The sequence below is a fragment of the Canis lupus genome, chromosome 21 (genome assembly GCF_011100685.1).
Source record: "Canis lupus familiaris isolate Mischka breed German Shepherd chromosome 21, alternate assembly UU_Cfam_GSD_1.0, whole genome shotgun sequence".
Classification (NCBI taxonomy): Eukaryota; Metazoa; Chordata; class Mammalia; order Carnivora; family Canidae; genus Canis; species Canis lupus.
In genome coordinates this window covers 32,531,925-32,555,058 of record NC_049242.1, presented here as the reverse complement: position 1 = coordinate 32,555,058, position 23,134 = coordinate 32,531,925, and the positions used below count along the sequence as shown (strand labels likewise).

At 35.9% G+C, this 23,134-nt stretch overlaps 1 protein-coding gene across 8 annotated transcripts in view; it reads left to right on the top strand.

Annotated features, from left to right (window-relative positions):
- STK33 (serine/threonine kinase 33) overlaps positions 1-23,134 on the top strand; it is a 147,238-nt gene that overhangs the window by 73,212 nt on the left and 50,892 nt on the right. For 3 of the 8 annotated variants that reach the window (XM_038568976.1, XM_038568977.1, XM_038568975.1), the window contains 5 exons: positions 6,918-7,304; positions 8,594-8,707; positions 12,513-12,626; positions 16,729-16,833; positions 21,575-21,713. In XM_038568976.1, the coding sequence (XP_038424904.1) occupies positions 7,080-7,304; positions 8,594-8,707; positions 12,513-12,626; positions 16,729-16,833; positions 21,575-21,713 (697 nt within the window). In that variant the 5' untranslated portion in view covers positions 6,918-7,079. Of the gene's footprint in view, positions 1-6,917; positions 7,305-8,586; positions 8,708-12,512; positions 12,627-15,063; positions 15,147-16,156; positions 16,201-16,728; positions 16,834-21,574; positions 21,714-23,134 lie in introns of those variants that run through there. The other 5 variants (XM_038568978.1, XM_038568974.1, XM_038568979.1 and 2 more) reach the window with 5 other exon arrangements.

Below are 23,134 nucleotides of genomic sequence, written 5' to 3'. Positions count from 1 at the left end.
TGAAACTATTTGACACAAGAAAGGCACTCTAACCACACAATTTTATTTATATTAATATATTCTATTAATGCAAAATTATTAATTAGTGCTTGATAAATGAAGCTAGCAAACCTTTCACATTTACCATCAAACTCTTAATCTTGGGCAGCCCAGGTAGTTCAGTGGTTTAGCGCCACCTTCAGCCCAGGGCGTGGTCCTGGAGACCTGGGATCAAGTCCCACGTCAGGCTCCCTGCATGGAGCCTGCTTCTCCCTCTGCCTGTGTCTCTGCCTCTCTCTCTCTCTGTCTCTCATGAATAAATAAATAAAATCTTTTAAAAAATTCTTAATCTTATTGCTCCATTGTTAATTGGATTAAGACTGCTGAATACATATTTACCTTTTTTTTTAAAGCTCTACTCTCAGGAAATTTCAATTATATAATACAACATTATCAACTCTAGTCACCATGTTATACATTAGATTTTCAGACCTTATTCATCTTCTCAGTGAAAGTCTGTATCCAATATGTGAGGTGATGGATGTGTTAATTAACTTGATGGGAGAACCCTTTCATAATGTATAGGTCTATCAAATTATCACATTGTACACTTTAAATATCTTACAGTTTTGTCAATTGTACCTCAGAAAAGCTGGAAGAAAACATTCCTGAGTACCAGAAGACTATTTTCTTTTAAGCATGCTGGATGGAGCACAGCTAGCTGGGTGTTCATGTCCCAATCCTCAGTGTGGTTCTACTTCTCTTCTGGAGTCTATTGGCAGTGTTGTATATTTTGACTGCTTTAGCTACATGTGGGCCCAATTGCTCACTCTTCACCTGTTATTCTCTGATTTCCTGAGTGAGAAGGAAGTCTTATTTCCTTTTTCTTACAATGCCTTTTCTTCTATACTTTATTTAGCTTTTTCTTTTTTAGCCAGAGCCACTACGCCTTAGCACATCCAGCCTTCCAGCTTATACCCTTCTTTTTCATTATCATCCTGCACCCATGGTAAATTCTAACAATGATGCTTTGTTACAGGTGAAATTCAGATTGGCTAAGGTGAATTTTGAGGCTGTAACTAGTTTGTCCTGGTGTGAGGTAGGAAAACCAGATCCCCATTATAATATTGAAACTCCACAGTGGAGGTGAGGTCAACTGCCTCTCAATTCCTTTAAATGTCTACTTCACCTCAGTGGATCATTAGGAGCGATTCATCTTTGTAGAGTTTTAGGGCTAGAAGGAACCTGAAGCATCCTAGTCTATGCTTAAAGACCTTAAATGGGTTTCTGCCAACTGACCTTCTGGTCTCTGCCTGGACATTTCTAGTGACTGAGAGATAGTCTTTCCTTTTATCTTTGACAGTTCTAAATGTTAGGAAGCCCTTTTATAATAGATTGATGTGTACTCCCTTTTTGAATCACACAGAAGCCTATTTCTTATGGGTAGTCAATCCTCTTCATATTTATGAAGAGAGCCCTCACCTTCTTTTAGAGATATCTCTCTTTCATATGACCCATCTCTTTACTTTGACGACTCTTCCTATACATCTGCCTATTTTTCTGCATAAGTGATTTGTGATTCTGGCTCTTTCCCACAAAGTGAATGCTCAGAAATTTTCATTTTGTACAAGGATGGGTCCGTGCTGGCAGAAAGGTACCTGACTTGAGGTTGCTTATAATGTATAGGGAAAAAAGACACTGGATAACAACAGGAGAAAAATCAGGGAGAGGTTTCTTGGTTTTCTCCAGTCTCTTTAAGCCAAACTTTTTTAGTGAAATCTCTGTTCATATCTTAAACTGTCAGTGAGACCACATTTAAGACCGTCCCTCCAGATTATGGCTCAATCAGTGAGGTATATTATGCAAATTAAAATAGGAAAAAATGTAATAGCACACATCAACTATTAAACATTTTTAAACATCTCTGTAATGATGTAAATTTTAAACAACTGTAAATTCTCTTATAAGACAACATTGACTCATTTCCCTAATCATGCCCTTAATGGTTAGAATAGTAAACAAGTGCTAGTCTCCTTTAAAATATAACACTATGATCTAGGAAGCTCATTTGGCTCTTCTTTAGGCTCTGTAAGCATGTTGGGAAAACAAGTAGTTGAAAGTGAATATACAGTTATTCAGCTTGGTCTGCATAATGTCAGACAATCCAGTTTTTTTTTTTCTTCACTTGAATAGAACACATTTTTGACTGAATTGACTGACTGTTTAGGTTCCTTGTAGACACAGTCTTAGCAAAGAAAACTAAAAATTGCTTTTGGGGAAGAAAATTGTAGCTAGTTATATCTCATAAAACCATTCTTGTGTTCATTTTCTTGAGGAAATTGCCGTGAGTGTATCTTCTAGGGCCAATATGTAAGAGACCTTTTTATGCTTAAATAAAAGCTCAGAGATTTTCTGTATCAGAGTTGTTCCATTGACTTGTTTTAGTTCTGAAAATAAAACGAAAACCTCTAGTCAAAAGACAGCTCATACTTCAGTTAAATAGTGACATAATTTGAACTTATTTGTTTACGTTATGTCTAATGCCTGTGTTGTCCAGTCTTTGGCGACTGGCAGAAGCTTCTTTGGTTTTCTAATACATCACTTTATACCTCAAGTCCTGTTTGAACATAATTCCATGATTCTGTAGAAAAAGAGTTATTCATCTTTGTGTTTACATAAAGATAGGTTTGCAATGCTTGATTAATTTTATGCCTCTAAAATATGAATGACATCATTTGGCCTGTGAGATAGTAGATTTATTTTTGTAACAAATCTTTCAGATCAATTCATAAATGAGAAAGAAATAAATGTGAGTAAACATTTGTTCTATTTTGGTTTTTAAGCTAAAATGATTAGAATTCAGCCAGCCAAAAAGAAATTAAATTTGAAATCTAATTCTTGTCAAGAAATTTTGCATGCAGCTATTCAACCCATTGTTTTAGAATCGCTGTGGTGAGAAAGTAGAACATTACTTTGGCAGATGTAGCATTTGGTAGGTTGGAGAGTGGAAAAGAAACTCAGTGAGTTATAGGAACTTCTGTGCATTCTGAGTATAGCTCCTAAATACATCTAAGGTAATGGATAAAGCAGAAACTGGAGCAAAAAAGTACTCAGAAGTCTACATCAGTGTCAGTGATATGATGAAAATATGATTTATTTTGAGAAATTGATGGAAAATTTAAGGAAATGCTTTCTGAGCAGAGTTAAAAAGAAGATAATTGTTTTTGGATCCCCCAAAAAAACCATCTTGAAAATGGGAAATTTAATATGTACCAATTCTGTTGAAAGTTTGTAGATAGACATATAGTAAAACTTGAATGATATGGTAAGCATGCTTTTAGGAGTACTGTTTATAAAGAAGGAACTCAGCTACACTTGAAATAAACCTTCACATTATGAACTCTTCTTTCAGTTTCTTATAAGTACTATAAAATCAGTATTCTTAATGCATGCATAAAATAATGCCTTACACATCTTGTGTGGGACTTTTCTGCCCCCACAGAGAGAAAACATTATTTTTCCTACACAGTAAGGCTGTTATTTGCAGATCTACTCGACTGCTCTGAGTCATTGATGGTTACAGGCTTTATATTTAACTTGAAATGCAAAGTGTTTTCTTCTAAGGCCTAAAGTTAAATTGTTTTGCAAAGTGTTTGTAGGTACATTCTGAATTTTCTTTGTCTTGCTACCTATACTTGAAAAGCAGAATCTGACATTTGTAAGAGGTGTGTGTGTGTGTGTGTGTGTGTGTTTAGTGGCCTCAGTTGAATTCCTTTTTCCCTCCACCTGTCTGGAAGGCACTTTTTATAAATCTTTTCCAGTGCTTGCTATTGCGAGTTTTGATCACAGCAGGAAAATTTTTTCACACAACTTTGATGAAAGGTCATATTTATTGGGATGACTTGCCCATTTTTTCTATCTAAAATCTTAGAATATGCTGTCGACACTACCTGGGATAAATATAAGTATAGCATTTAGGATTTTTGCATTTATTCACAAATAAGATTGGCTTGTAAGAATGCCTTTCCCTTTCTTGAGAACACTGCCCTGGTCAAGTTTTGATTATTCTTGCTGAGTAAAATGAACTGGATGGCTTTTTATTACTCTGAAATAGTTTGTATGGGAATCATCTGGTCCCTAAAAGTAGGAGAGAACTCTGGTAGAGAACTTCTTGAATGAAATGATAAGTACTATGAATAAAAATGAAGCAAGGTAAGAGGACAGAGTGAATGGGCCTGCAGTTTCAGATGAGGTGGTTAGAAAAGTTCACTCAAATGAGCAGAAACCACCCAGAAGAGAGGGAGAAAGTCATGCAGATGTCTGTAGGAAGAGCATTTTGGGCAAAGGAAACAGAATAGCCAAAGCCATGAGAATGGAATATGGTTGACATATTTGAGGAATAGCAAGAATGTTAGCATATCTAGAGCAAGAGAGATGATGTAGGATGTGAAATCTTAGTGGCAGTGAGGAGTCCGTGTATTTGGGACCCCATAGGCAAAAGTCAACAGAAGTACAGTTCTTTGTCCTATTCATCTTAAATTTTATTCTTTAATCATGCTTTTCCATTTTTGATTTGACTGCTCATGTATATTTTTATTCTTTTTTTGTTTTTTTAATAAAGGTTTAAGAATATACATTTTTTTAAAGTACTGCTTTGCTTGCACTCTACAAGATTCATGGTCATAAGTCCCATGGCCATCTCTAAGCTACAGAAGAGGTTGGGAAATGGAGGATTTTTGATGAGTACATTGTGGCCCTGGTCAAAATTAGGATTCTGTTAAGTAAGGAACAATGGAAGAATAAATATTAGATAAACTACTAGTCATATATTTATTAAAGTCCTATTGCCTTGAAGATTTTCCTGTAGATTTTATGCTATGCAAATTGTTACCAAACATTGTAAGATGGAAGATATCCAACTTGTTTTATGAAAGCAGCCGGAAGCTTGTATCAAAACCTAACAAAGGATAATTACAGACCAGTTTAACTTAGAAATATAACTGAAACCTCAAAATACAAATGTATCCATTTTCTAGCATTAAAAGAATCATCCATCATGATCATGTACGGTTCATACTGTAAGTGCAAGAATGCCTTAATATTGGGAAACCTTTTTAAACAATGCAAAGTATCAAAAGATCCAATAAGAAAAAATATGATAGGGCAGCCCAGGTGGCTCAGCAGTTTAGTGCCACCTTCAGCCCAGGGCGTGATCCTGGAGATCCGGGATCGAGTCCCACATCAGGCTCCCTGCATGGAGCCTGCTTCTCCTTCTGCCTGTGTCTCTGCCTCTCTCTCTCTCTCTCTGTCTGTCTCATGAATAAATAAATAAAATCTTTAAAAAAAGAGAAAATATGATAATCACAATAGATTAAGAATTGATAAAAGGTAGCACTCGTTTATGATTAGAAAACTAGTCTTCTACAACTAAAACTAGAAAGACATTTCTTTAAGGACATAAAGATATCTAACTTCCACTTCTGGTCAAATTTATTCCAATTCAAAAGGCAAAAGTATGTTCCATATGTGCCTAGCCTTATCAGTCTGTGACTGCATAATATACTTTTATGTAATATCTGAAATATTATAGTAAAGACCATCATAATGTACTCCTAGTTACTTCCATAAGTTTGTCAAGGTATTCTCTTATATGTACTGCAGGACACATTTCTCTCTCCTTTCTCAGCTCATGTCTTTCCAACTTGCCACCATATAGCTGCCAATAACTCTAGTTTGCCAGAATGTTGGGCATACCTGTTTCTATGCTGAGGGAAAAATAGCAATCAATAGTTCCCCAAAATGAAGATACTTCTAATATTGACTTTGAAATTTTAGGAATAAGTAGTTTTATAAAAATCAAATTATCTACTCCTTTGTCAAAGGTGTTAATATGAATTTACTCTAATAATAATCAGAGTGAGGTTTAAATTTTGAAACCACAGTAATAAATGTTTTACACCAATATTTTTAAGCCTTATTTATTTATTTATTTATTTATTTATTTATTTATTTATTTATTTGTTATTTTTTGCCACAGACCACATCAAGAAGGGAGGTGGTGGTGGATAGGTGAAATAGGTGAAAGAGATTAAAAAATACAAACTTCAGTTATAAGTCACAGAGATATAAAAAGTGTAGGATAAAGAAATATAGTTAATAGTATTATAATAGCATTGTATGGTGACAGGTGAACTAGACTTATGATGATAATTTTGTAATATATATAAATGGTGAATCATTATGTGATGTATTTATTTTTTTAAAAGATTTTATTTATTCATGAAAGACAGAGAGAGAGAGAGAGAGAGAGACAGAGACACAGGTTGAGAGAGAAGCAGGCTCCATGCAGGGAGCCTGATGTGGGACTCTACTCCGAACTCCAGGATCATGCCCTGGGCCGAAGGCAGGCGCTAAACTACTGAGCCACCCAGGGATTCCCTTATGTGATGTATTTAAAACTAATACAATGTTGTATGTCAATTATACTTCAATAAAAATGTGTCTTACTCTGTGGCTGAGTCCATATACATACACAAACCTTTTCTACATATATATCTGTATAATTAGAAGTTTCATAGAAGTTACCAAGGATCTATACAAAATACTCATACTATCCTCTTAGAATTTAAAAAAAAATTGATGTCAGCCCACCAAATTGATTTCCTTATTAGACTGTGCGTTTCAGCAATTTTATGGTTCTGAACAGAGATGATTCTTTCAATTGTTAGGTAAATAAAATGTCTGGAGTTCAAGAATTAAATTTTGAAGGATGACAATCCATTGGTTTTTAGAAATATGTCCTAATTTTGCCATAAATAGTAACTTTTCTTGTATAGACAGGATGCTTTTGGTGCTTGTTGCTTGTTTTTCTCTGATTTATAGGAGGGGGGTAGAATAAAAAAGAACTTTCTAAATTTTGATTTCTTTTCTTTCTGCAGCTCTCATGTGTGAATGTAAGTGCAGTGCATCATTACTCTAAGGACCTCACCAACAGGAAGTTACAGTTTTCACCATCAGCTGACCTTATCCCTATTGGTGTGGTTTTGTTCCTCAAAGAGTGGAAACCCCTTTCTTTCAACTTGCTTTTGTTGCAAAAGCAAATGGCCAATAGTGGCTTTGGCAGAAAATCCACACAGTGCCCCAACTGTTCATCTGCTTCTAAGAAAGGTGGACTTTGTGTATGTGCCTGTAAAACAAAGCTTTCTCCAATTTCTGTGGTGGAAATATCCCAAGCATCAAATATTGGCAGCTCAGAATTTATGGTTTTACCAGGGAGAAAAAAAGAAAACCAAACCAGCATAGATATGGCCTCTGGGAAAGATATGGTAAATATTGAAGATTCTCTATCCCAACACAAATTGATACTCCATTTCCTAATCCCATCCTTAGCTTCAGCTGTATCCCTTGGGGTCTCATCAGCTAATTAATTGGCTTCTTAACTATTAAAGGGACATTCTTTCTTACATAAGAGGTGAGCAGAATTGGTTAATAATTTCTTTTATAGTATTTCCATCCACTGCCAAATTAGTTATTTGCCAGGATCATTAATAATTTGGAATGTTATTCCAGCTTCGTTTTTTTTTTTTTAATTTTTAAAAAAATTTTTATTTATTCATGATAGTCACACAGAGAGAGAGAGAGGCAGAGACACAGGCAGAGGGAGAAGCAGGCTCCATGTACCGGGAGCCCGATGTGGGACTCGATCCCGGGTCTCCAAAGGCAGGCGCTAAACCGCTGCGCCACCCAGGGTTCCCGAGCTTCTTTGTTTTTTAATGGCTTATCCAGAAATGAATTAGTTTTCAAGTTGGATTAAATGTGAATTTGGGGGCATTTTCTTCAATGGATGCAAAATGGGATTTATGGTTGTAGTTAAACATAGGGTGATTATTATTTAAGACAATTCCTGGTTATCTAGATGGAATATCAAATATACTTTGTAAAACCAATTTGCATTAATTACAATCTATGAATGACTACCTGGTTGGACTGCTTTGGGTGTATTCTACCTTTATAGAGAAGAAGCAGTGTGGAAGATTGTAGTTGATACAGAACAACTTTGGTAAGTTTAAAAAAAGTTAGGTTCTCACTCCTCAGAGTTGCACCTTTGTCAGATTTTCTCCTTAAACTGTCATTTTTGATTTGTGTTATGGTATAGTCATTGCCATATAGGCATCGCTGAGTGTATTGTTACTATATAACCTTCGTTCAAAAGATGTTTCGTGAATGTTTGGTCAATAATTTTCTATATATAACCTACTGGAGGTGACTTTAATGTTTTGAAACAAGGGTGATTGAGAAAGCTCTAAAGTTTCCTTCTCTTGTGATTTTAAAGAATCATCAGGTAAGTTCTGTTAGATTTGTGACACAGGTTATCATATGGACTTGCCTGGATTCAGGGGATTAGATTAAATGGCTGACTTCATGTGGTCTCTTAGCATAATGAGCCAATGAATCATATAGGGCTTAGAATTTGAAAAAGACGATAAATATCATAGCACACATTAAAGATTTGTGATTATTTAAATTAGGGTTCTTATTTTGTCAAGATACAAGCATTTTATATTTATACTGAAAGCATATTATATCTTAATATTTTTATTCTTCTTGGTGTAAGCCCTCAAAAACCTCAAATATGGAGAGAAAAACATCTCAACAACAATGGAATCGGGGCAACAATACAGAAGGAAAAGTTCCTCACATTAGGATGGACAATGGAGCTGCTATTCAGGTATATAGAAAGCAAGATGAAACTGCTAGGAATGTCTAAGTCAATAGTTAATGGCAAAAATGATTTAAAAATTAGTCTCTAAGGAAAGGAAAAAAAGAAAAGAGGAAATTTACGTTTCAAGTATGTCAAACTCTTTACAAAAGAATATGAAAACTAATTATTTCTTCTGTTTATAGAGGACCAACTAGCCTTTAATTAAAGCAGAGGGCATTTTTATTAGCTAAAATGAGTACATTTTGGTCTTCAGCTGTTGCCTGTTGCTGAGAGCAATCTTGGAGTCTTTATGTAGACCTCTTCAAGACAGAGAGACCAGATGACTTGAGATGGTTTGGCTGTTCATTTCTTTGATGATTAGTAGTGAGGCCAGAATTTCCCTTGTGGACCCCTCCATTTTTTCTAGCTTGTGATTGAATGGATACCATTGTGATTCTCCCAAGGACTCTAATTATTATGGATTGGATATTCTTATTACCCTTTTAGAAATTAAAATGTGTTCCTTTAACATCAGATTAACAGAACCAATAAGAACAACTGCAAGAAGAAAATTGCATTGATGTTAAATAACTTAAAAATGTTGTTCCAGGAGGTATTTGGCATTTTACTTGAAGCAATCAGAAAAACTTCCTGAGTACTTCTAACTTGAAAAGTTTAATTTTCCCGCTTTAAATAAAAGGCCTGTATTTTTTTTAATCCACAAATTTACTGAGTTTCAAATTTAGCCATAAGAGCTTTTATAAAAGCAAAATGTATTCATTGTAAAATAGTAGGAAAAAATAGAAAAGTGAAAAAAAAGTAAAAATCATGAGCCAGATATAACCAATGTTAACATTTATTATCTTAGTTTTTTCTGTGCATATATTAAGTGTTATTTTATTTTTATTTTCAGTTTTTTCCTGTTTTAAGTTATGAAATATTTCAAATATATACATATTTTTAAGAAATAACCTTAACTGGTATAATTGAAGTTTTTCTCCTCCCATTAAATGGACAGGTTCGTTTTAAAGTTTTTAAACACTTTAGAAGAGTATATTTTAAAAAAAGAGTTATACTCATCCAAAATTCTACTATCCGGAGATAACTACTCTTAATATTTAGATGACCATCTCTCCAAATACCAGTATTGGCACCCTCACATGCACACATTTTCATAATGGGATCGTATCATATGTGCTTTTTCACACTCTACACTATATCATGGATTTCTATATCAATAAAAATAGACCTACATTACCATTTTTAAAACATCCTCTTAAAATTATTATCAACAAGAAGTCATTTTCTCCTTATTTTCACAGATGTAATGATGTCAAAGCAGTTAGTTGAAGAAAAAGATTAGTTTATGAAACCAGTTGGACAGTTGGGCTGCTTCTATATCGATTCCTCATTTAAAAAATCCCATTTAAACATTATTAAAATACTGTGTCCAGGTTGTAGTTCTATATGTTTAAAGAGCAAATGGAAGTTCAGTTTTTAAAGGGCAAGAAAAATTGGGGAAATGGTTATAGAATTTAGATCATTTTGTTTGTGGAAAACAAAAAGGATAAATGACCATTTAAATTGAAATTTGACTCATTTTCATAATAGGTAGTTGGGACTTGCATATAAATATGATAAAAAAATGTTTTGTCTTATTTTAGTCATCTTAGTTTTCTGACTGATTCTCACTATTAAGTGGCAGTAGGAAGAAAGAAGAGCCAAAGTAATTACAAATCATTGAAAGTAGTGCTTTGGGGACCATCCCTTGGGCAGAATATACCCTGTATGAGTCTAGGAATTGCCATTCATGACATTCGAGACTATAAATCCAAAGCTTTTCCTCTAGAGTTCAACTCTACATAGCTGTCTGTCACTTCTCTTACAGGTGTATATATGTGGAAGGTTTCTGACTGGCTGGCTTGCTGACTGGATTTATTGATTGACTCATTCATAACAAATTCACTCATTCATTCCATATTTGCACTACTGTTCCTTTGGAATGCCTTCCTTGCTTTGCTTGGATTATAGAAAAAAAGTTCTCAATTACTTGCCTTTGTTCCCTCACATGCCAATCTCAGAAGCTGCCTCTTTTATAATGTTTTCCCTTATTCTCCCAGTATTTTAGCTCTGGTCTCTGGCCCCAATGTTGTTTTGTTGTTGTTGTTGTTGTTTTTCTTTTTTAATTTAAGACTTTACAATTTAAGTGATAATCTTGTCTCTTGAGTAGATTACAGATTCTGAGAAAACAGGAATTGTGTTTTATCCCATTTTTGTTTAAAATATGTGTCACAAAAGAACTATCTGAACAAAGTCTAACATGTTAAAGCTAAACAGTCCTTCCTTCCTTTCACTTTTCCTCCTATGTGCTAAGCATGAATATTTTACCTACAAAGTTTCAGGGTAGGCTTTTTAAAGGAATCAAAAGGAACAGCTTCTTAAGAAGTTTCTAGACTTTTTTGGGAGAAAAACACGAACCAAAGTGTTTGTAAGAAAGAGAGTAATAGTAATAATAGTAAGAAAGGACCAGTGCATATGTGCTGAAGGAAGTCAAAATAATGGAATAATCACCATGGTGCAGTCAGTCAGGGAACCCCTTCACGAAGTAGGTAAGTAATTAGTTGAGCATTGAATCTTTCCTTATACAAGTAAGACAGGAATGTAAGCAGCAGAAAGTGAAGACTAGCAGCTAATTTATCTGGTGTGTGGTAAAGGTGAAAGTGGTTGCAGAGAGATAAAGTAGCATCTCCAGAAAAGGACCTGGCTGCTGAACCAGCAGAGGCTTCACTGAGTGGCGTTTCTTCAGCTGTTTTGTCATGTTCTAATCCCCAGGCATGATATGTCCAGAAACTCTTAATGCCCTGATACTGATTTAGATCAAGGAGACTGACTTCCCCCTCAACCAAATTCACAAGAAATGGAAATATAAATGAGTTACTTGTTTGTTATTTTACAATGTGAACCAGGATGCTGGGTGTTCACAAAAACAGTGCATTCTTTTAAATATATGTATATATATTATATATCATATAATATTACATATAATACTAACTTTTATTGAGTGCTTACTATGTCAGGCACTATGCTTTTTAAAAAAAAGTTGAATTGTAGTTGACATACAATTTTATTAGTTTCAGGCATACAATTCGGTGATTCAACGTTCTGCTCATTTCACTGTGCTCATGATGATAAGTGTAGTTACCATCAGAAGTTAAATAATAAGTAGAAGGATTCTTGGTCCGGATAGTGTTACTATGAATGGTTTTTATTTTCTTCACAGTGCTGACTTATATTAAAATTTCTGTCATATATTGCTTTTTCCAAAACAAAAGGAATAAAACAACAAAAGCAATTTTTGATAGAAATAATGAAGATAAAGTATTACTTGATAAACAGAAAAGCAGTATTCAATGGTTAATATGTGTTGATTTTATAGTATAGCTCTCAGAATTTGGAGATAATTTCTCTAGTGTATGTGTTTTATACACACACACATTAATATTCCATTCCTCCTTTTTCTTACAAAGATGTTTCCATAATATAATAGTTTGTAAGAAATTCATTTTTATACTTTTGAGGTTTTTCGTATTTCTCCATTAGGATTTTTATGGTTTTCCACCAAAGGACATTTAATGAAATTTGTCAAAATTTATTTTTGGTTAATTAAGATGTGTTTATTAATATTAAAGCAAATATGTGGTATCTTGTATTTGATTTTACCCTGGAGCAGAAACTCTCTTCCCTTGGGTAGATATCTGTCAGTATTATGTGTTCATTTTTAACACCTGATGAATGGCAGAAAGAGACAAAGGAGCTCTTATTTTTTATCCAGGAATTCTATACCTTTGGAAGAATATTGGGACAGGGGAGCTTTGGAATGGTCATTGAAGCTATAGACAAGGAAACAAAAACTAAGTGGGCAATTAAAAAAGTGAACAAAGACAAGGTAAGAATTATTAGCAGCAGGACACTGAGGACACAGTGCCAGGGCAGGGTGGGGTGGGTGGTATAGTTGACACAGCTGACCCAAAGGGCAGGCCCTGGGCTATTGCCCTGGAGAAGTGTGGCCATTTCCATGGCCTTCTGGGAAGGGACCAGTTCTTGAACTCAAGAAAACAAGTGCTATCTGAGAAAAGCAACTGAAGGATTAACTAACATAACCAATATAACCAAATCAGGGTAAAGTTTTCTTTTTTTTTTTAATTTTTTTTTTATTGGAGTTCAATTTGCCAACATATAGCATAACACCCAGTACTCATCCCGCCAAGTGTCCCCCTCTGTGCCCATCACCCAGTCACCCCCAAACCCCCGCCCACCTCCCCTTCCACTACCCCTTGTTCATTTCCTAGAGTTAGGAGCCTATTATGTTTTGTCACCCTCACTGATATTTTCACTCATTTTCTCTCCTTTCCCTTTATTCCCTTTCACTCACTAATTTTTGTATTCCCCAAATGAATGAGACCATATAATGTTTGTCCTTTTCCGACTGACTTATTTCACTCAGCATAATACCCTCAGGTCCATCCACGTCGAAGCAAATGGTGGGTATTTGTCATTTCTAATGGCTGAGTAATATTCCATTGTATACATAGACCACATCTTCTTTATCCACTCATCTTTCGATGGACACCGAGGCGCCTTCCACAGTTTGGCTATTGTGGACATTGCTGCTATAAACATTGGGATGCAGGTGTCCCGGCGTTTCACTGCATCTGTATCTTTGGGGTAAATCCCCAGCAGTGCAATTGCTGGGTCGTAGGGCAGTTCTATTTTTTAACTCTTTGAGGAACCTCCACACAGTTTTCCAGAGTGGCTGCACCAGTTCACATTCCCACCAACAGTGTAAGAGGGTTCCCTTTTCTGCGCATCCTCTCCAACATTTGTGGTTTCCTGCCTTGTTAATTTTCCCCATTCTCACTGGTGTGAGGTGGTATCTCATTGTGGTTTTGATTTGTATTTCCCTGATGGCAAGTGATGCGGAGCATTTTCTCATGTGCATGTTGGCCATGTCTATGTCTTCCTCTGTGAAATTTCTGTCCATGTCTTTTGCCCATTTCATGATTGGATTGTTTGTTTCTTTGCTGTTGAGTTTAATAAGTTCTTTATAGATCTTGGATACTAGCCCTTTATCTGATAGGTCATTTGCAAATATCTTCTCCCATTCTGTAGGTTGTCTTCTAGTTTTGTTGACTGTTTCTTTTGCTGTGCAGAAGCTTTTTATCTTGATGAAGTCCCAATAATTCATTTTTGCTTTTGTTTCTCTTGCCTTCATGGATGTATCTTCAAGAAGTTGCTGTGGCCAAGTTCAAAAAGGGTGTTGCCTGTGTTCTCCTCTAGGATTTTGATGGAATCTTGTCTCACATTTAGATCTTTCATCCATTTTGAGTTTATCTTTGTGTATGGTGTAGGAGAATGGTCTAGTTTCATTCTTCTACATGTGGATGTCCAATTTTCTCAGCACCATTTATTGAAGAGACTGTCTTTTTTTCCAGTGGATAGTCTTTTCTCCTTTGTCAAATATTAGTTGACCATAAAGTTGAGGGTCTACTTCTGGATTCTCTATCCATTGATCTATGTGTCTGTTTTTGTGCCAGTACCACACTGTCTTGATGACCACAGCTTTGTAGTACAACCTGAAATCTGGCATTGTGATGCCCCCAGCTATGGTTTTCTTTTTTAAAATTCCTCTGGCTATTTGGGGTCTTTTATGATTCCACAGAAATCTTAAGATGATTTGTTCCTACTCTGAAGAAAGTCCATGGTATTTTGATAGGGATTGCATTAAATGTGTAAATAGTCCTGGGTAACATTGACATTTTCACAATATTAATTCTTCCAATCCATGAGCATGGAATATTTTTCCATCTCTTTGTGTCTTCCTCAATTTCTTTCAGAAGTGTTCTGTAGTTTTTAGGGTATAGATCCTTAGGGTAAAGTTTTCCAGTGTGAGTTGAAAGTAAGGGCTGGTTCTCAGTGTGTGTAGTTGTAGACCTGTGAGCTAGGGATGGCTTAGCTAGGTGTAAGTCTCAGCACTGTCTCCTGATGTATGCGGTTCTGAACGACTTTTCTCCCATCCTTTCCTTTCCTTTGATTCCCTATTTCCTCCTGTGGTTGTTCATCCTACCTGCTCTTCCAGTTTGAACCACTTTTTCAACAACTATGAACTATACTGTTCACTTGTAGTCACTCTGTTCCTCACCAGGTTTCTCCTGGAGTGGACAATGAGTGGGCTTCTCTTTAAGGGTTATGCAGCCAGTTACCTATAGATAGTCATAATCTTGTGCACACATATTGATGATGAACACTTACAAACACCAATATAGTAAAATAAATTTATATAGTCATTATATGAATTGGACAATATATTACTGCATTATATACAGGTCAAGCCATTTGGGGAAGGAGGTGAAGCAGAGTTGAGACTGATATTAGGAGAAATTGTGGTAATTTTCCACATCTAGTCTAGGTAAGAATTCACTCCTCATGGTTACTTTTTCTCTTGAACCTCTAGGATAAACTTAAAATGTGATTTTCATCCTACTTCGATAGGGCATAGTGGGCAGGTGGTTTCCTATTCACTCCTGAGATTAGTAATGTTTGAAGAGTAGAGACAATCGGAAGCAGGGATGGCCCTAGATAAAATTTTAACTAGGTAAAGTTTGACCTGTGATACAGGTCAGATACAGGTCTTTCCCGTACTTTAAGAACTATTATGTATTCTCCAAGCTTGCTGGGGGCATGGGGAGGGGTGGGATAAGATTTTTGTTATCCTTTTCAATGATATATATATATATATATATATATATATGTTTTTTTTACGATATTCAGATCAATTTCTTTTTTTAATTTAAATTCAATTAATTAACATATAATGTATTATTAGTTTCAGATGTAGAGTTCAGTGATAAATCAGTCTTATATAATACCCAGTCCTCATTACATCATGTGCCCCCTTTAATGTCCATCACCCAGTTATCCCATCCCCTGACCCATCTCCCCTCCAGCAACCCTCAGTTTGTTTCCTATGATTAAGAGTCTCTTATGGTTTGTCTCTCTTGCTGATTTTGTCTTATTTTATTTTTCCCTCTCTTCCGCTATGATCTTCTATTTTGTTTCGTAAATTCCACATATGAGTGAGATCATATAATTGTCTTTCTCTGATTGATGTATTTCGCTTAGCAGGGATATTTTTATGTGGAGGATGGCAATACTTTTCTTCAGATAAGGATAGTAATTTAGGTATCAATAGAGATGATGATTGGAGTGGTGCTGAGGGTAGAAAAAAAAACAAAAAACACTTCCAGAATTTTTTAGATGACTTCATAGAAAATCAGTCGCACCCTGATTTGTGCTCCCTGGGGTGTGCCTGCTTTTGCCTTTTGCCATCAGGTATGGTTAAGGGTTACATGTAAGGAGATAAAGCTAGAGATAGATTGGTCTGAAGGAAAGATATCTCTCTCTCTTTCTCTCTCTCAGGTAATTTTGAAGCCGGGGGTATCAGGCAGTGATATATTGCATGGGTAGGTATAGAATCTCACTGCCTATTATTTCTTTTATATATAAATATATATACTTTATATATAAGTATATATAAGGTATATCAAAACAAAAGAAAAACATTTTGTTTTTATCTTTTCCAAATGATGCCCCTGCAAAGTAGATTTTGGTTTTATTATGCTAACATTAAAGGATTAACAGGAGTTTGAAAGAAATACCAAGAGGCATATTCAAAATTGGAATAATTCTGTCAGGGGACAGAGACCATGTTGTAGTTAATTTAGAGAAACAGTCCAAGAAACAGATGTGGCTTGAGGCCAAATCATATATAACTTATAATTGGACAAAGGAGAGAAAGACCATAATTTAATCTAATCATGGGAATAAGTTGCATGTGATCTTTTGAAAAAGGAACTTCTCCAGAAAAGTTAGGAAAAAAGGAACATTCTCCAGAAAATGTAGGAAAAAATGTAAAACTAACTGTAACTTTTATATTGAGAGATGTAGTAGTGACATTCATATGTGAAATCTCTGTGTCCTCATTATTAAAGGCTGGAAGCTCTGCTGTGAAGTTACTTGAACGGGAGGTGAACATCCTAAAAAGTGTGAAACATGAACACATTATACATCTGGAACAAGTGTTTGAGACGCCTAAGGTAAGGCTTAATCAGGTGCTGCATTTTGAAAGTTGTCATTGTCACAAATGAACATTATTCTCGTCTGAAGTAACCCCTGTCGGGCACAGTTGCTCCTGTCCTTGGCATGTGTCTGTCACTGGAGATTGATGAGGGCATTCTGGAGGACTTTTATTATTGATTATATAATTAGGTGTCTGATGATTAGATTGATGTATTTATAGTGATATTTCTGGGTGGCTTGTTGCAAACAAATGCTTGGAATTGAAACAATTTGTATACCACCAGATAGTGATTAGAGCTTTCTTAGAGATGGCTTTCCTTTTGCTTTGGTCTTTGGTTTCTCCATTACAGTCTTTTGGAATATTTCACCATTTTGCAAGGTTAGCTTTCTAATAAAGTTAGCATGGATATATTTAGCACTGTGTAGAAGATATTTATCATCTGTGTTTTACCAATGTGTTTAATTTTCCTTCTTCCCTAGATATCATCATTCTCCTCTTTAAATGCCTTTAATTTTCATTTTCAGTTGTTGTGAAGCCTGAGTTATTTGCCATTCTGTCTCCAGATTATTTAGTACCCATGGGTTTGGGTGTTTCTCTGCTCAGAGGCAGTAAAATATGTGGTCAGGCATGTGGACTCTGACATCAGATTTGCCCGTGCCTTTAAATCCTGGCTCTACTACTCATTAGCCATGAGATGATGATGTTACTCTACCTCTCTATGCTTGAGTTTGCTCATCTGAAAAATGGGTTTAATAATAGTATCGACCTCATTTTGGTTGTTGAAGGATTAAATGGGAAAATGGATATAAAGCATCTGTCTCTTTAGTTTAAGCTATTATTCTTTGTTTCCTTTGCCAGTCTCTAAGGCAGAAATAGTCAATTTGGGTTATGTATTACACTTGATTAATTAGGAGTGTTTAAAAATTTTGAAAGACCAATTATCCTTTATGGGAGCAATAGACAGCAATGGGGCCAAAAGTCTACTCTGTTCAGTCATAGGGTTGTTATTTTTTTTAATCCCCAAATCTTCTTAGAATAGTTTTGTTCCTTATCGTCAGTTTTAAGCAATTTGGTTTCATGTACCTTTCTATTGTTTTCCTCATATTTCTGGTGCTTGGGGTTCATGAAGCCTCTTGGATCTGTGAGTTTATAGTTTTTATCAAATTTAGGAAATATTTGGCCATTATTTGTTCAAGTATTTTTTTCTGCCTTCTCCCACTGTCAGGACTCCAAGTGCCCGTGCTAGATTGCTTGATATTGTCCACAGTTTACTGATGCTCTATTCATTTTTATCAATATTTTTTCTCTCTTTGTTTCATTTAACAGTTTTTGTTGCAGTGCCTTCAGATTCAGTCTTTTCCTATAACATGATGTGTGTGTGCTGTTTCTCTTTTCCAATGGAAAATATGATTTGATTCTTTTGTGTGTCTTTCCATTTTGACTTAACATGCTCAGTATTTACTCCTCCTTCTTAAATATAGTTATAATAGCTTTTAATGTTCTTTTCTACTAATTTATCATGTGTGTCATTGCTAGCTCAATTTTGATTAACTGTTGTTGTTTTTTTCCATTACCAGTTATATTTTCCATTTTCTTTATATGCCTATTAGTTTTTGATTGGACACTAGGTATTTTTATATTCTTGTAACTACTCTTGAGCTTTATTGTAGGACATAGTTATTTGTAAACAGTTTGATACTTCTGAAGCTTGGTTTAAGCTTTGTTATATGGTACCAGAGCAGCATGTGGTCTAGGACTACTTTTTTTCTTACTAAAGAAATAAGACCCTTTGAAAGTACTCTACCTGATGATGTCCTGAATTATGAGATTTTCTACTCTGACCAATGGGAACACAAGCTCTTTCTGGCCATGTGTAAGCTCCAGTGATTGTTCCCTCTGTTCCTCTTGCATGGTTCTTTACCCAGGTTTGGGCAGTTCCCTCATACACATGAATTGAGAAGTACTCTGCTGAAGACTGGAGGGTGAGCCTCTGCAAATCTCTGGAGCTTTCTCTATGTACAGCTTTCTCCTCTTTGATACTCTGCTCTGTGAATTTAAGTTGTCTTGTGCTTTCTGGACTCTCAGCTCCATTTCCTCAGTTCACAAAGACTGCTGGGAGTATTCCTTCTCACTGCCCCATGACCTAGAAACTTTCTCTGTACAGTAAGCTAGAATGATTATGAGCCTTGCTTCATGTGTGTCCCCTCTTTCAGGGATCATCGCCCTTTGCTGCCTGGTGTCTAATGTCTGAAAATTGTTGTTTTATATGTTTTGTCTCTTAAGTTGTTTTAGGAAGGAGGGTCAGGCTAGTCTCTGTTACTTCATCTGGCACTTCAAGTGGGAGTCCAAATCTTGAATAGTTTGAAGGCAAAGGAAATCATCATCTGTGATTGGTTTCCTGGTTTGTTTGTTTTTTAAAGATTCATTTATTTATTCATTCATGAGAGACACACGGAGAGAGGCAGAGACATAGGCAGAGGGAGAAGCAGACTCCTCGCAGGGAGCCTGATGCGGGACTCGATCCCAAGACTCGGGGACCATGCCCTGAGCCCAAGGCAAACACTCAACTGCTGAGCCACCCAGGTGTCCCTGGGTTTTCTTTTAATGTATTGCTGGCCCTTGATTTACACAGGTCAGATCTACCTCCTCCTATCCCTAACTCACTAGACCTTCAACAGAAGCCATCTTAAAGATGAATGGAAATTGTTACTTGATGGGTAGGCCTTGGTATTAGTACTGTCATCTAGTCAGAGTTTGTTATGGTTTCTTGTGAGTCCAAATGTTCTCCTATCTACACAATTATTTCTAACAATTATAAAAATACTTCTCAAAAACTTTTATTGATATGACTTTTATCAACTTACATATTTGAAATTGACATCAATTTATACTGTAGGCACTACTAAAGTCACTTTTCTTTCCAAATAGTTCATTGACTATTTTATGTACCCATGATCCCTATAGTGCTATCAGTGGAAAAAATATGCCATAGTTCAAAAGCTTATTTATGTGTTAGGCTTTGCACAATCCTTTAGATACTTTTGAAATTCCAAAGTATCCTGAGGTTTGGTGAATCAGAATATTGATTGTTGGAAGAAAGGGTGTTAATCTTCTATTCCTCTTTTCATGCTTTCTGATTGAACACAGAAGTTGCATTAGTAGTGGCTATAGAATAGAATCAGACCCCGAAATCTTAAAAAAACATTTACAAAAATTTATCAGCAGAGGATGAAATGGTATGTGGAGGGTAGTCTATGAAAGGTATGAAATAGGTATGAAAAAGGCTTGTATTTTAGTTGACTATGAATCTTTTTTTTAAAGAATTTATTTATTTACTTATACATGAGACACACACACACACACAGAGAGAGAGAGAGAGAGAGAGAAGCAGAGACCTAGGCAGAGGGAGAAACAGGCTACATGCAAGGGGCTTGATGTGGGACTCGATCCCAGATCCTGGGATCATGCCCTGAACCAAAGGCAGACCCCCAACCACTGAGCCACCCAGGTGTCCCGACTGTGAATATTTTTGACTCAAGAAATGACTTGACTCTTGGAAAATCTAAAGTAATGTTAATATACATCAACAAAAACAGCAAATATTGGAAGAGGCATTTCATCCATGGCTTTTCCCCACATAGACCTAATTAGTTGCTAAGTCCCACTGTTTCTTCTCGTAGCTTTTTATACTCCTTCTTTTGTTCATTCTTTACTTCATATGTACCCTCCACAAACAGAGGTCAGCATACTACAGCGTGCAAGCCCAATAGGGTGTCCTGCTTATGTTCATGGCCCACAAGCTAAGTCTTTTACATTTTTAAATGGCTGAAAAAAATTTTAAAGTAATATTTGATGACATATAAAAAGTATATGAAACTAAAATATCAGAGTACATAGATAAAGTTTTGTTGTGTTGTTTATGGCTGCTGTTATAACAGCGGAGCTGAGTAGTTGCAAAAGAGACTGTGTGATCTACAAAGGCAGGAATATTTACTATCTGGATCTGACCTTTAGAGAAAAAGTTTGCTGGGTCTTGCTGCATGTTACTGTTAGAGTGTTCATTTAGAAATGCAAAATTGGTCATAGCACACACCTTTCCCCCCACTCCAGACACCAGCTAAAGAAACTTCATATGTTCCTTATTGCATATAGGGAAAAAAAATCCAAACTCCTCTGCATGACATCCAAGGGTCTTTACAACCTGGCACCAAGCTGTTTTTTCTAGCCTCACCCCTCAGCACTCCACTCTTCTCTGCCCCACCAAACTCCCAATGCTGTTAACACAGAGATATTTGTTATTCTTTTAATAGCCATGTCAGCCTTTGGAATCTTTGCTAATGCCATGTGTTAAGCCCATTCTTACCCACATCCTCTACCCATAAATCCCTATTCAGTTATCTAGACATGCCCTTAATATCACCTCCTCAGTGAGCATGCTTTAGACAGAGCCTCCTTTCCTCTCTAACCTCATGCCATTTTGGTTATACCTCTTATATTAGCACTCACCACATGATATTGTATTTATAACTACTATGTATTGTATCTTAGCTCCTTGAGGCTAAGAACTATGCCTTTATGCCTCCTTGTTACTCTAGTATCCTGCACGGTATCTTGTACATGATAGATAATAATTTGAGTAAGTAGATTGATGATTTAGATTGTGATCATATTTCTACGATGTATGTGCAATATATATTTTAAAAATCCTCAACTATATAATTTGCTCTCTCTTTCTCTTTTTAAATATGTAAAATCAGAAAATGTACCTGGTGATGGAGCTTTGTGAGGATGGAGAACTCAAAGAAATACTGGATAGGAAAGGGCATTTTTCAGAGAATGAGACAAGATGGATCATTCAAAGTCTCGCATCAGCTATAGCCTATCTTCACAGTAAGGGTAAGAAGAGGGTCATCCAGCTCATTGACTCTGTGAATGCAGATAGGCACTTTTGTTGAAAGGTGATTGTATTCAGGATTCATAGTCCCAGAAATAATCCCTACTAAAATAGAAGATTTTATTGAAAAATTTTTAGATTTTTTTATTCTAAAACTTTAATTAAATATAATAAATATATTTTAATTAGAAATAAGGCAGGTATACAATTACATTGTACACAGATGAGGATGAATATTTCTATTCAACAGTTTGAAGAACAGCTCATCTTGTCAAATCAAAAGTAGATGAGTCAATAATAAAAGTGAATTTCAAAACACTTATATGGAAGTGTTGAATCACTATATTGTACACCTGAGACTAATATTACACTGTATATTAACTGACTGGAATTTAAATAAAAACTAAAAAAAAATCTATATATTCTAGGCATTTTTTTGTTTTTGTTTTATTTTATTTTTTTAAAAGGATTTTATTTATTTATTCATGAGAGACACAGAGAGAGAGGCAAAGACACAGGCAGAGGGAGAAACAGGGCCCACGCAGGGAGCCCAATGTGGGATCTGATCCTGGGACTCTGGGATCACGTCCTGAGCCGAAGGCAGATGCTCAACCACTGAGCCACCCAGGCATCCCTGGTTTGTTTTTAGAGTTGATTTTTAGAGCAGTTAAATTTGCAGCAAAATTGAGCAGCCATTACAGAGATATCCATATACCCCTGTGCCATACTCACATAGCTTCTGCCTGTTACCATCATCCCCAGCAGAATGATACATGTGTTACAACCACAACCAGTGGGCCTACACTGACACATTGTTATCACTCAAAGTCCATAGTTCACATGAGAGCTCACTCTTGGTGGTGGATATTCTGTGGGTTTTGGCAAATGTTTAATGACATGTTTCTACCATTATAGTATCATACAGAATGGTTTTACTCCTGTAAAAGCTACATTGAAAAATTATTGTAGTTCCTTTTCTGTTTTTTGGTGTAACTATGGCTGCTTTTCCTCAAGACTCCTTTTTTTTCCTTCAAGGTTAGTTTGTCTTACTTGTGGACTTCAGCACCTTCTCATTTTATACTAGAAAGAAGTTTTTTCCAGAGAGTTGAAGTGACACAGGGAGGTGTAGCAGAGCTATACTAGAACCCAGCGGTCTACTCAACAGATATTTCCTGAGCACCTCCTGTTTGTGGTCCGTCTTAGAATTAGAAAGATAAAAAGACCAGGCCCCACCCCTCAAGGAATTCAGGCTGGTGGGAGATGGAAAATAGAAAGTAAACTGTAATTCGGCATGATAATTTCTCTAATGGAGAGCCATATGGAGCATAAGGAGCATTGAAAGAAGTGCCTCATTTGATTTGGAAAGTCAGGGAAGGATTCATAGAGGAAAATAAAATTTGAGCTGAGGAACCCAAACTCAGAC